Source organism: Trachinotus anak, unplaced genomic scaffold (genome assembly GCF_046630095.1).
Source record: "Trachinotus anak isolate AG129_WGS33_773 ecotype Australia unplaced genomic scaffold, CSIRO_AGI_Tana_v1 ptg000009l, whole genome shotgun sequence".
Taxonomy (NCBI): Eukaryota; Metazoa; Chordata; class Actinopteri; order Carangiformes; family Carangidae; genus Trachinotus; species Trachinotus anak.
The window spans coordinates 22,172,511-22,187,059 of NW_027273860.1; the positions used below are offsets into that span (position 1 = coordinate 22,172,511).

At 43.2% G+C, this 14,549-nt stretch overlaps 1 protein-coding gene across 1 annotated transcript; it reads right to left on the minus strand.

Moving 5' to 3' along the window:
• Positions 1–11,700: 11,700 nt before the first annotated feature.
• On the minus strand, positions 11,701–13,085 carry prmt6 (protein arginine methyltransferase 6). Its single transcript, XM_071485855.1, has one exon. It carries the CDS (start codon positions 13,029–13,031, stop codon positions 11,976–11,978), a length of 1,056 nt encoding a protein of 351 aa, XP_071341956.1. The 5' UTR covers positions 13,032–13,085; the 3' UTR covers positions 11,701–11,975.
• Positions 13,086–14,549: the final 1,464 nt, after the last annotated feature.

The window sequence follows — 14,549 nt, forward strand, 5'->3', positions numbered from 1 at the left end:
GAGGCGGCGAGGCTCTGGCAACTGACTTTCACCTGAAGTTTATTTCTTAGCTGAAGCCTGTGAGCATCAGCCCAGTGCAGGCATGAGCACACAGTTCATTTATAATCACAGTTCACACATTTAATTATGTAAATATCACCCAGATCACATGTACAACATCTGATCAACAGCAGCATCATTGTAGCAAGGATTTGTATGAAAGCTGTGATGCTGCTTTATGGCATCAAGACAGATTGATTTATAGCACAAAATAGTGTAAAATCATTTCAAAGCAGGAGCAGTGGAGATGATGGTAAATGTGGTGTCATTATTCAGGACTGCTACACACAGCACTTTCAAAGTTACATCAAGCTATTTATGATCTTCATTCATATCTATTTGAATTGGAACAGGCTCAGCTCTCTGGCACAGTGTATATCAGTGCAATAGAAGGTCAAGCAAGCAAACAGAAACATGAAGTGAAGAGGCTGCATGGCTAATATTGCAAGCGATTGGCTTCGTAAAAATTAAAAATGGGTTGCTAGTCACTTGCTATTTCTGAGGAGTCAGTCTGAGAGGATGGGCACCCAGAGCATATGAGCCACTCAGTGACTTTTCAAAGCCGGAAATCTCAAAAACCAGCCAAGTCCAGATGAGTCATTGGTATCTGAAATCTTTCGAGCCCTGCAGATGTAAAGCACAGTAGCATGGTCGTTTTGCTTTATGAGATGTTTCAGTTAAGTTATCTTTAAGTTTATTTGTGACACAGTAAGGAGGTTAAGTATCTCAGCTGTGAAGACAGCCCTTCACACAGCTCTCTCTCTCTCCCTCCACTGTGAGGCCAAGGGCAACTTGCTTGACATGAACTTCTTCTAATTCACTCAGCAACAAGGAAGAGGAGTGCACAGAGGAAAGCTACAAAGAGCACATTTAATTCCCACTTATTGACTCACTACAATGACACCATACAATATATTCACTGACAATACATTTCTGAAACTCATCTGCACACTGCTAAGCTCTTTTGTGTCTTTTGTTCAAGGCCTAAAACCACTGAGCTCAGGCAGACTGGGTTTGGCACCAAAAAAGGCTTAAGTACTTCAACACCAATGGATGGCTTGTGTATATTAACATGTTGAGGTAAGACTATGTGAAACAGGATTTTAGCAAGGAGAATGAAAGGAGGATGTGTTTGGATGAAACACACACAGAGTCAAAAACACACATGCACACAACAAGTCCATGTGCTTTCAAATCCATTAGTGGATTCGATACATGGCTCTATCCTTAAGAGACCAATAATCACGTGGCCCCATGTTCCGATATCTCACCTCCACCCTTGTGTGCTGTTCAGTTTCCTTTTTTCCTTGATGTCACATCTCAGGATGGATATTAGAAAATTGATGTGTCAAGCTCTTTTTGCACTTCCTTGTCTGGCGACGCCAGGCACACAGGTATTGGATTTTTACGCCTGTTCAATGGAGGGTAATGTTGCGTTCATCTGGCAGAGTGTGTTTGTTAGTCGAGGGAGGGGATGGAGGAAGAGGGGGTGTCAGGCTATATATAAAAAACTAATGTACACTCAGTGAGCACTTTATTAGGAGCACCACACTAACACTGGGTCGTTCCTCCTTTTCTCTCAAACAGCTCCGGTTCTTTGTGTCATGGATTCCACAAGGTGGTCTTTGAGATTCTGTTCCGTGTCGACGTGACTGCATCAAGATGTGTCAGCTGCTCATTCATTCTGCCAATCTCCTGATCTACCACATCCCAAAGGGGTTCTACTGGATCCAGGTCTGAAGACTGGGGAGGCCACTGAAGTTCACTAAAGTTCGCTGAACTCACTGAACTCACTGTCATGTTGACGAAACCAGTTTGAGATGACTTTAGCTTTGTGACATGGAGCATTATCCTGCTGGAAGTAGCCGTTAGACGATGGTGAACTGTAGCAACTGTGAACATCCCAACACCATCACACCACCAACAGCCTGGACAGGTTGGGTCCATGGATCCAGACTCTGACCCTACCATCTGCTGCCTTAGCAGAAGTCCAGATCAATCAGACCAGGTCTTCACCTGTCCAGTGTTGGTGAGTCTGTGTCCACTGCACCAGTCTGTCTGTTCTCCCCTGACCTCTGACCTCTCTCATCAACACAGAGCTGCTGCTGCTCACTGATGCTTCTGTTGTTGTTTCTGTTCTTGGTGACAGGAACAGACTTGAGCATAAACATCTTCTTACAAGCTTCTATAGACAATAATGGTGATGGGTAAAACTGAAACGGCAAAACAACTAATATTTAAGTCACAAAAATATTACATTGCATTAAACATTATAAATCTCCACATTTCTGAGATTTTTTATTTAGTGAGCTCACATGTTTGGACAAGGTGAAAGCTGCTAAGAGAAAAATGAAAGGGATATCTTTTTCTTTGCACTCACTTCTATGCAGCTTTGACTTTGTGGGCTTTTGATCTCCTGCTCGCATGACACGGACAAGGTGAATCAAGATGGCCGCTTCAGAGTTGCTATCTTTACTTCTTTCATAAAGTGTCTGACCACACAAAGCACCTGAACTTCAGCAGGGAGGCGAGACACTGAGAAAGAGTCAGGACAAATAGAGGGTTCAAACTGCAGTGTGATGCCTCAGAACGACTGAATCAGGTCAGTCTCACCACCTTTATGCATCTGCTCCATTTGGACTTTGTGTCAAAGGTTTATCACGCTTCTTTCAGCCTGGCACTAAACTCTGCTCCAATCTGCTGCCTGCAGACCTCCGCTGCTTATCCAATCCTGCACAGTGTCCTAAACCCATAACCCAACTCGCCCAAATTGAAATATCATATTAAGTTATAAAACAATACCTGAGAAGAATTACATAGACGCATAATCCAAAAAGTGCATGATTGAAAAAGGATTAGTGGGGAGGAGGCAGAGGAGGAGGGGGGGTTGTGGCCACACAGTTTGGTGGATTTATTCTTTGGTCACAAGCTGAGAGCTGTCTGCCTCGGGCTGATTGTGAATCGGGGCCATCCCGGTCAGATTTACGTGGTCCTGCGAGTGATTTGGGATTTACTTTCTTAACAGGCACCATCCAGATCTGTCCTTGTCGTTCAGTGTGTGTCTGTCCATGAAGTCACACCTCAGTGCTTTCAGCTGGATGCATTTGTGATGGGCAGTGGCTTTCCCAGCTGAGATTTGCAGCACAGGGCTAGAATAAATACTGTTTCTCATTTAAATAAGTATAGTGTTTTATTACTGCTGAGAAAAACACAGGCACATATAGTTGGACAGGGTTATTTTGGGCTTTAGCAGTAGGCACATGGGTCAGGTCCTGTTGCTAATGATAATGATGACAAATGGTCCGGCCTGCTGGGCTCCAGAGAAATGAAGTCCAAGTCTCTGGGGGTTGGTCCACAAATTAGCTTTTGTCAATACCAAGTTCCTTATTTGTCCTCACAGGAAATGCTGACAGAAATATTGGTTACTGTAACCAACTGTTGGAATGAATCCTATTGGCTTGTTCATGATGTCATTAGCATACAGGGATGAATAAGCAGCCATGATGAGACTGTGTGCCACCAGAGAGTGGGTCCAGTCAGGTTTCAGCAGCGATCGAAAAATGAGCTCTGCAGAAACACATTCAAAGATCCTCCAGTTTTTATGTGATGACGGAAGTTTAGCATTCACACTGTCTGACACCGAGAGACCAAAACACCAACAGGAACAAACTGCAGGAATTTGAATGGGTTTCCATCACTGTTGACAATTATCTCCAATCTAATTAATGACATTATGGAGATTCACACTTTTCTTGTTTTACTTAAAATTCGTAATTCATGATTTTCGTCACAAAGGTGACTCAGGTGACAGTGAAGTGTTGAATGTTTTATACAGTGAATCAATGAATGTGTGAGCTACTGTACATATTTCCACTTTTGATATAGGAAAATAACCAATAATATTTACACACACACACACATATATTATTATTATTATTATTATGTTTTAGTCACATCAGTGCTGCTGATACTGTCCTAATGTTGGAGCGATAGGAGCCTTGTAAAACAAGCTGAATGCCACAGACTGTGGTCAAAACAGAGATGAGGAGCTGGACGCTCCTTCTTTTAGAAGCTGACAACTAAAGGAGAAACCCATATCACTATCATTGTCATGTAAAAACCACGTAACTGTAGGTCCTGTGTTTCTTTGACTTGTAACTTGGATGTGCAGAAAGACTTCAAATTTAGTTGTTTACTGTTGGTGATTTCAAGTTACTTTCTTTACACTTGCTTTTAAATTTATAGTTATAGTTATATGATGCTATCAGAACGGTTTCACTGCAGTTTGTGTTGAGTTCAAAGTGATGAGATGAGATTTACTACAGTGCTCATTTACTGACATTTTATTGTTAAAATGCACAAAAGCATGCAAACAAATGCAAACAGAGCACTCTGTGTGTGTGTGTGTACGCCAGAGTTTCTTGGTTATACTTGGGTACATTTTGACACAACGGAAACAGTCATATGCTAAATATGTAAGAAAAGACCATGCTAACTGATGTTGTGGTTTGAGAAACCAGATTGTGACAGAGGACTGCTTCTCCTCAGACAAAACAGTTAATAAAACCTGTTTCCATGAAATGGATGTGTTCCCTTCAACTTCAACAGACTTGAGCCAAAGGAAAATGTGGAGCTGGGCTGATACTTCATGTAGAGTGACACTCCTACTATTCAGGAGTACAAGAAGCTTTAGTAACAGTAAAGTAAGATTCTACAAAGTTGTGATGAAGACATCTGATTGATTAAACTATATTGTTATATTTTCAATTAATTTGTAAAACTTTATGAGAAATTTTGTGTAATTGGATGTTTGTGTGAAGTAGCAGCGAATCACAATTTAATCTATTTTGATTTAAGGCTGTGACTCCAAAATATGCAGAACAACTGAAAGGAGTTTAGTTCTTTAATTATTTCCATTGTGCACACTGTACTTTAGTCCTTCAGATGGTACAGAGTGGAGGAAACCAGACTGTCTGTTACCCAGAATTCTTAGAGGTGCTGAATTGGAAACATTTTCATATCAACAAAACATCTTTTCTATATTTGATCACATAATTTTATTCAGCTCACTGTCACTTTCATCGTAAAAAGCTCTGAAGACAAAGTTCCAGTTCACCAGGTCCTGGACTGCGCTGTCTCTCCGTCTCGATCAGCCGTCCTCCTCTGAACAATGAGTCTTGAAATCAGTTAGATTAAGCACATTGTCTATTGATTGGCTCCTAAATTGCTGTGAGATACAAGACAAATAATCCCATTTCAAGTTTCAACACTTGTTTCTAATGGTTTCCAAATCATTTCAGGCAGAAATGGATCACAATTAGTTTAGCATTTAGCAGCCAAGTGTGGCTGTGCATGCATGAGTGTGATTCTGGGCTTAACAGTGGCTGCCTGCGCTGCATTTGACATTTCCATTCTCTGGACACTTTGGTCTGCCTGCAGGACTTTTCTTTCAGCCACCTGAAGAAGCTGAGAGGAGATTCAGCCACTGTGCCACTTTAAGGCAGCTGTAAGAGCAGAATTTAATTTGTGTGAAAAGTGTTACTTCAGTTTTCCTCTGGCACTGGAAGGTACCACCTCATATATCCCTTTCACAATAAGGATTTGTTGTTTGACAACAATGATCTGATCTGGGTCAGATGTGGTCATAACCAGGGATTTTCAAATCAGCCTAACACAGGAAGACTTTTAAAATAGACTAAAAACATGGTTCACATACTGTTGATAACACCTGTGACTGCAGCCAATGGTAACCCTTTCATTTACAGGCCGTTAATTATGTAGTAATTATGTAGTAATGTGAAGAAATTGCCAAGAAATAACAGTCAAGTAAAATCAGTAAAGTCAGTCTAATGACAATTTGTCGTAGTATAATTACTAAATAAATACAGAATAAAATTGAGGCAGAATAAAGATGGTTGGTTGGTAATTATATGGGAATTAATTGTTATGATAAGAAGTACAGCTCACATACAGAGTAAGCATGGTTGTTTCTGATTAGACGACCATTAATATCTATGGCATTAATATCCTTTATTGCCTTGTACAGACAGGCTGTTGAATTTAATTGACCACTATGATGTTAAAAGCCATGTTTAGCAAGGACACGCGTGAAACAACAATGACATAAATGGCCAGGAGATATAAGTGCTGATTCAGGTAGATGCTGCCTCCCAGTCAAAGCATGCCCTGATAGAAGAGAAGTCCTTACTGTGTATGTGCTCCTACTCAGAATCAGAATCAGAATCAGAATCAGAATCAGTTTTATTGCCAAGTAAGTTTTCACATACAAGGAATTTTTTCTGGTGATTGGTGCAATTGATCAGCAACAGTGGGGCTCTCTAGCCTTGTTGATGAGGCTAATAGCAGATGGGAAGAAGCTATTTTTGTGGCGAGAGGTTTTGGTCCTGAAGGACCGCAGCCTCCTGCCAGAGGGGAGTGTCTCAAAGAGTTTGTGTCCAGGGTGGGAGGAGTCAGCTACAATCTTCCCTGCACGCCTCAGGGTCCTTGAGGTGTACAGGTCCTGGAGGGACGGAAGATTGCAGCCAATCACCTTCTCAGCAGAGTGGATGATACGCTGCAGTCTGTGATTGTCCCTCTCCGTGGCAGCAGCGTACCAGATGGTGATGGAGGAGGTGAGGATGGACTCAATGATGGAGGTGTAGAAGTTCACCATCATAGTCCTTGGCAGGTTGAACTTCTTCAATTGCCTCAGGAAATACATCCTCTGCTGAGCTTTTTTGATGAGGGAGCTGATGTTTAGCTCCCATTTGAGATCCTGTGTGATGGTGGTTCCCAAGAAGCGAAAATGCTCCACGGTAGCCACGGGGGAGTCACACAGGGAGATGGGGGTGGGTGGGGCTGGGCTCTTCCTGAAGTCCACTATCATTTCCACTGTCTTCAGAGCGTTTAGCTCTAGGTTGTTCTGCCTGCACCAGGTCACCAGACGCTCAGTCTCCCACCTGTAGGCAGACTCATCGCCATCAGAGATGAGTCCAATGAGAGTGGTGTCGTCTGCAAACTTCAGGAGCTTGACAGACTGAAGGGTGGAGGTGCAGGTGTTGGTGTACAGGGAGAAGAGCAGAGGAGAAAGAACGCAGCCTTGCGGGGATCCAGTGCTGATGGTCTGGGAGTCAGACACGTGCTTTCCTAGCTTCACGTGCTGCCTCCTGTCAGACAGGAAGTCGGTGATCCACCTGCAGGTGGAGTCAGGCACGCTCAGCTGGGAGAGCTTGTCCTGCAGCAGAGCCGGGATGATGGTGTTGAAGGCAGAGCTGAAGTCCACAAACAGGATCCTGGCATAGGTCCCTGAGGAGTCCAGGTGCTGGAGGATGAAGTGGAGAGCCATGTTGACGGCGTCATCTACAGACCTGTTGGCTCTGTAGGCGAACTGCAGGGGGTCCAGGAGTGGGTCAGTGATGGATTTGAGATGGGACAGGATAAGGCGCTCAAATGATTTCATGACCACAGAGGTCAGGGCAATGGGTCTGTAGTCATTTAGTCCTGTGGGCCTTGGTTTTTTGGGGACAGGGATGATGGTGGAGGATTTGAAGCAGGCTGGCACGTGGCAGGTCTCCAGTGAGGAGTTGAAGATGTCCGTGAACACTGGAGACAGCTGATCAGCACAGTGCTTCAGGGATGATGGAGAGACAGAGTCAGGACCGGCTGCTTTGCGGGGGTTCTGCTTCTTAAAAAGCCTGTTGACATCTCTCTCCAGGATAGAGAGAGACGTTCCTTTGGTAGTGGAGGAGGGGGGTTCTGATGTGGCTCTGATGTGGAGGTTAGTGTCAGGCTTGTCCCACTGTCTTTCAAAGCGGCAGTAGAACTCATTCAGATCGTTGGCCAGACGGAAGTCATTAATGGAGTGGGGGGGTTTAGGTTTACTACTAAACTAAATGTGTACTCTGATCACATGCACCACCAACACTTTGATTGCTGCACTGAATACTGTGCTACAGGATATTCTGCTACACTGTGGGGTTAACCTAACTGTATCAATGAAAGGATATCAGGTAACTCAATCTTCTGTGGAAAGTTTTTCATCATCATCATCAGTGGTGAGACAGTGATGAGGCTACTAACTTCTCTCCAACACTTCTTCAGCATGTCCCAGGTTTTAGAGTCAAGTCTTTGGTTGACTCATGCTTCAGTGCAGGGCTGCAATCTCACCTAAACCCACCACCATACTCTTTCTACCTGCTGAATGCAGTTTAAGTGCCAAGTCAACATTAATAGAAAATGTAGGGTCGAGAAAACCATTGAAGACAACCATTTAAAAACCCTCATTAAAGCCAGATTTACTCTTCTGATTGTTCTCAGGGGTTTTGATTTAAGGTTCGAACAACTCCAGGTGCCTTTTCTCCATTTATCATGACCATAAAGGTCATCGCTTTGTGAAAAAGCAGCAAGCAGTGTGTGCATTCTATAAGCTTTCTGATAGTTCACACACAGTCTATGGATGTGTGTACTTGTTTTTCTACTGTTTGGAGGCTCAGAATGCTCCTTTAGTTCAATGTCAAGTTGGCCACATTTGTCTCTGAAGGATTTCCTTTACAGGTGAATTTACATGCGTTCTCAAAATACATAAGGATGAATAAATCAGTTTAAAGTTATGAAGTTATGAAAGAACAAATTCTGTGATGATATCTCATCCACTAAGCTTTAACACCTCATATGATCTTAAACTCTACTAAGTAACGTGAGGAGAAGGAGCAGGCAGCCAGTCATACAAACAGGCTGTAAAAGTTTAAATACGGCTTCTGTTGTTGATTTTAATCTGCAGATCTGACTACGCCACTATTCACTCTTCACAAAGCTGACTGACAGAGCCTCAGATTTATAACTTCTGACTCATTTCAAATGTGTTTATTAGAGAGTGGGTTCACATCTGTACTGATGACACTGAAACAAAGACCATGTTTCAAGTGATGATGGTTGCGAGCTATCAGCTGACACTTTCAACCATCTATGAGTATTTATTCACTGCTGTATAATAACAGTGTTTAATGCTATAATACTGACCCACAGCTCACGGCCTGAAGTCAGTGCTGCAGTCATTATAAGTCTAACATTATAATTATAATTATCACTTTTAATTACTAAAAGTCATAATAAGAAATCTTTTTTAAAGTTTATGAAATTTTATTTGGTATTTTATTTAGGTTTATTTTGCAATTAAGTTGTTATGGCAACATTCACAGGTTTTGCATCAGCATCAGCATTACTGAAGTTTTATCACCCATCCCCAGTGGCAATTCTTTGGGCCCTAGGCAAAATATTGCTAGCCAGCCTCTCCAATCACAGTTCATCACCATTATGTAATAAATAATCCAACACCAAGAAAAAAAATTTTTTTTATTCAAGTTAATGGGATTTTCGAATTATAAAGAATGTAGAAAACCTCATCAGTTTCAAAATATAGATTATACAGAACAAAGAAAACCTCTAATACTGTAACTAAACTTCAATGTTGACACATTGTAAATAACCCACACTATAAGGCCAGTGCTCATCAACACATAAAGCCTCTTCAGGGAGGTTTCCTACTGAGCCGTGTTTAACTTAGTGATTGTATGTGCAGGCTTTACTGAAAATAGCTGGTAACTGCTTCTGTTTTATTATTGCAAATCAACCATTGGTTGTTCAAGGGGGAGGGAGCTGCATTTTGGGACATTGGTGTGTAGTTAAGTTTGTCAGCCCTTGGGGGCCCCCTGAACAGCCTGGAAGAAGTTGCCTGCCTTGCCTGTTCACAAGCTGCACCTCTGCCCATCCCTCAGGTATAAATAGTCAAAAATAAAGAAAAAAAAGTTTTAAAGTCATTTACCTGATAAAAAGGAACACAGCTCATCTGACAAGGACCAAGAGCCACATTTAAAGGGAGGCTGATTGTCTGTACTGTCTACTCGTTTTTTTAGGTAAATATTTAAACCTGCAAATTCCTGTTGCAGGTTATGGATGGATGTTGAAGAATTACGGCATGATTGTTGAGACGCATTGGATTCTTCCAGTGCATTTTGGTTGCTATTCAGTTTTTACCAGTCAAGACTTAGGACACAAGAAACATTCAAACTATTTATTGCAGTCCAGTTCCCGTCTGTTCAGTACTGAACACAGCTGGCACACAGAGGAGCCACTCCACTAAACTCTGTCTCTGTAACATCCAAACCCACTTACTGTGACTGATCAGGGGCCAGATAACATTTTGGCCAATAAATGATCAGTGATAAATTATTGAGTGTGGCCATCAAACTATACAAATATTTTTAAAAAAGGCTTTATCCTTTTTTTTGTTGCTGCCTGTCAGTGATAAAAACTACAGGATGACATTTCATTCCCCATGGAGACAGTGTGGCAGTGCCCACAGAAAAACTGCTGTACACACAACATAACCTCTGTTATCTCACAGAATGCTGAGGAGCAAATGTACATTTTAATTAAGTCAGTGGTTTCTGTCAACAGATGACAGTGCGTGCTAGTTTTAAACCAAAACACTGAGCTAATTTGGTCCTTCATTAAAAAGAAACTGAACAGCAGCCAAAGTCAAGCACCTCCTGTATGATGCAGCCTCCTGCCTCACTACAGCTAGTCCAAGTCAATATATTGGTCTAATCCTCATCTGAATGCAGCATTTTGATCAGATTTCACACAATATGCATGATTGAATTTATTAAAATATCAGATGTCTGCGGCGTGGCACTGAATTTATTCAACAACTTTGTAAAACCTGCCTCACTCTGCTTTAAGGAGCTTCACGCCCACCTAAAACTATTCCACTCATCCGACTTCCAGGAAACTTTTGGTCTCAGTTTAAATACTGTTTCAATGCTGTTTCCACTACCGACAGGAATACAAAATGATTCCGTCTCAACATGACTGCAGTGTTCTCATGTGAAAATGGTTGTGTAAGCACTGCAAACACATCACTGCTTGCTTTCAAAACACATTTTCATCTGGATTAGTGAGGTTCATAAAAATGAATAGAAAAGGTGTTAAGGATATACATGTTTTCTCAGCTATGGTCTCGTTGGAGTTGTTCAGAAATGCCTCTGATACTACCTAAAATACTGGATCAAGTACTGGCAAGTACGCAGGTCGATGCACTGATCCAATACCACCTAATTTGGGAATAAATTTTACAGTTTCACACCTGGATAAAACAGCAGCTTTCCCAGAAATCAGTTCTTCTTCACCTTTTTAAAAACAGTAGCCTACACAGGAAGTTGAGCTGTGCAGCCAGTGGAGCTGCTGTTTTAGAGCTGCAGAGAATAACTAATTTCTGGTAAATAGTGTAACATTGGCTGTAAGCAAAACAGACAATTTGGTAAAACTGGAAAGTCCCACCAGTAAAAAGCAACATGCTCAGTATGCAAGGCTTTAATATGGAGGGTGGCACTAGTGCCAGGACAACTAGAGTGGGTAATGCTATTTATTCCTACATTTATTTACTTTTAGGACTGACAGTCAAATTAGATCTTAAAAGAAAGACTGTATGGCAGTCATGTATCTGTTCATATGTTTTACAAACCTGAACCATGTCATACAATAATGACAGCAATCACATCACAACCATACAGGCTTAACAGACTACAGCTGTTTTTGAAGCAATGGTATCTATCTGCCGGTACACAAGTCCAGGTATGGGGGGAAAAATGGTTTCGGCACATCTCTTAGTCAAATGATTTATTAGGTGTGAAAACAACCAGAACACAACATTGCAGTTCACATGTTCGATTGTAGCAGCAGATGTGTGTTTGTGTGGGTAAAGACAACGCATTAAATGTTGTCAGACTCTGGAGAGAGGAACCTTTCATGTGTGTATGTAGAGTGATGGCTGCTGTCCCCAGGGTCACTGCTTCATGTCCCTGTGAACCCACAGTGAGGCGGTTTGAACACTAAAGACAGGTAACACAGCAGAGAGTGGAGTCTGCTGAAGTGACACATCACTGCTGAGCCTCACAGCTCCAGTCGGGAATGGTGAAAGTCTTGGCCTGTCTTTTCTGCTCTCCTATGGTGTAGTCCACATGGATACATATATGTCTTGCGCTTTCCTCCGAGGGATACATGCTGACCTCTCCGGTAACCAAGGTGTCCTGCACCACATCCACCGGAGCGTCCAGGTACAGCACCGCCTGCTTCCAGTGCGTCTCCGGTTTGAACGGGGACGTAGACAGCACGAGCCCCTGCGGCTTGTCCGGGCAGGGGAAAGTGACCGTGAAGTAAACACAGAACGCGTTCACCGCCGCCGAGCCGAACGACTCGCACCTGAACTGGCCCTTCACCGAGCGCAGCTCCTCCGTGCTCACCGAGCGCAGGTCGAGCTCAGCGAAGCGGACCGGGTGCGAGAGCACGTCCTCGACCGACACCGAGTTCACGGTGATGTCGGAGTTCATGATACACCTGCGGGCGAAGTCGGACATGCAGGACATGTCGACGCCGTACTGGTCTTTGACGGTGTACCAGAAGTGCAGGCGGTCCTCCACCAGCGGGTCGCTGACAGGCGCGATGTAGAGCTCGGCTCTGCTCGGGAGGAGGAGGCCGCCCGGGGCCAGCCACCTGTCGCGCGCGTACAGGACGGAGTTGAGCATGGACTCGTGCAGGAGGGCGTAGCCCATCCACTCGCTCACGATCACCTCCACCGGCTCCGGGAGGTCCACGGTCTCCACCGTGCCCCGAATCACTTCTATTCGATCTTGGAGGTTGTTGTGTCGGACTATCCTCACCGCCTGCTCGGCTATAGAGCAGGCCTCCACAGCGTACACCTTCTTGGCTCCGGCCTGTGCGCAGAAGACGCTCAAAACGCCGGTTCCTGCACCAACGTCCAGTACGACCTTCCCCCGAATGGACTCACTGTTCCTCAGAATCGCGGTACGGTACGTGTTGGTGCGCACGTGGTCCGCAATCATTTCCTCGTGGATGGTCACATCGGAGTAGCTGTCGAAGTAAAGTCTGTCCTGGCGGGTTTTATCTAATTTTCTCTTCTTCACAACATGAGACATCTTCGCGGTGCTGCAGCAACCTCGCAGTGTTTTGTTGAGCTACTTCCGCACTGATAAATCTGGAACTTGTAGTTTTCCGTGGTAAATAATGTCATGGTCCACGTTTGAAAAGACTACAATTCCCACAACATAAGGACGGCAACGCAGCGTTCGGGTTGCTGCGTTCAATGTAAGGGGGAAAATGGTAAATATGAGCTTCTAGTAATCAGTGAGCGTCGTATTCAAAAGTGTGTGAGCAGTCTGAAGGATAAGACAGTGTGGGACTTTGTTCGAGCAGGTTTCAGCTGAAACAAGCTGCAGAACATATCTAGTGTGGATAGGTGCTGTCAGAGGCTTGACCGTGACAGCGGTGCAGAAACTCATTCCACTGTCCGTAAGCAATGGTGACCCCACACTACAGGGCCGCTGCAGGTTTCTGAGCCGGGCTATACAGTTACTCTCCACCGAACTGTGAGACCTCAGGGCATGATTGGAAACACCTGTTTCTCACCTGATCTAAGAGCTGATTGGTTTATATCGGTTATATTAATAATATATTATATTGTCTGACTCACAGGCTGGCAGGCTGAGGTACCTTGGTGCCTCTTTATGTAAGTACAATATTCTTTACAAGAACCAGCTTGGTTCAGACTCCACAGTCAGCTGACTTCACTGATAGAATTAGGATTAATATACACAAGGGTTTATACAGAAGCATGATTTTAACTGACCTTCAGAAGGTCTTTAACATGGTAAATCATTCAGTTTTATCTAATACACTGGAAGCTATTGGGTGTGATAACCTGTGAGATCCAGGAGTGGTTACATGTGGCGTTCCTCAGGGATCTATCTAAGGACCTCACTACATCTGATAAATGTAAGTAATATGTTATTGGCACTTGACTGAGCTTTATTTGCATGATTTGGCTTTGTTCAAACTGTGTCTCTGATATAGAAAACAGGCTTAGACAAGAAATGTGAAAAATACATCCAGGGTTAGTGGACAATAGATTCTCAATACATCTGGTTAAACTAAATCCATGTTATTTGTCTCAAATATTATTCACTCAAAACAAATTTTAAAATGTTTCCTGTAATGTAGTTACAATAGAAAGCCAGATCTAGTTCATCAACATTTACCTGGTAACTCTGTGGTCCAAAAACTGTACAAAAATCTAATCTCTGTCTAAAATGTAAATAGAAAAAAAGTTTTTTCAATTCAATTTAATTAAATTTTATTTGTATAGCGCCAAATCATAATAATATACATTATCTCAGGGCACTTTACAGGGTCAGGTCGAGACCTTACTTTGTTATAGAGAAAAACCCAACAGCTCCCACAAAGAGCAAGCGCTTGGCGACAGGGGGGAGGAAAAACTCCCTTTTAACAGGAAGAAACCTCCAACAGAACCGGGCTCAGGGTGGGCGGCCACCTGCCTCGACCGGTTGGGTTTAGGAGGAGAAAGAGGGGGTGGGGGGAGGAGAGAGGAGAGAAGAGAGAGAGAGATACCAGGAACAGCTGTATAGGTAATGGTGTTA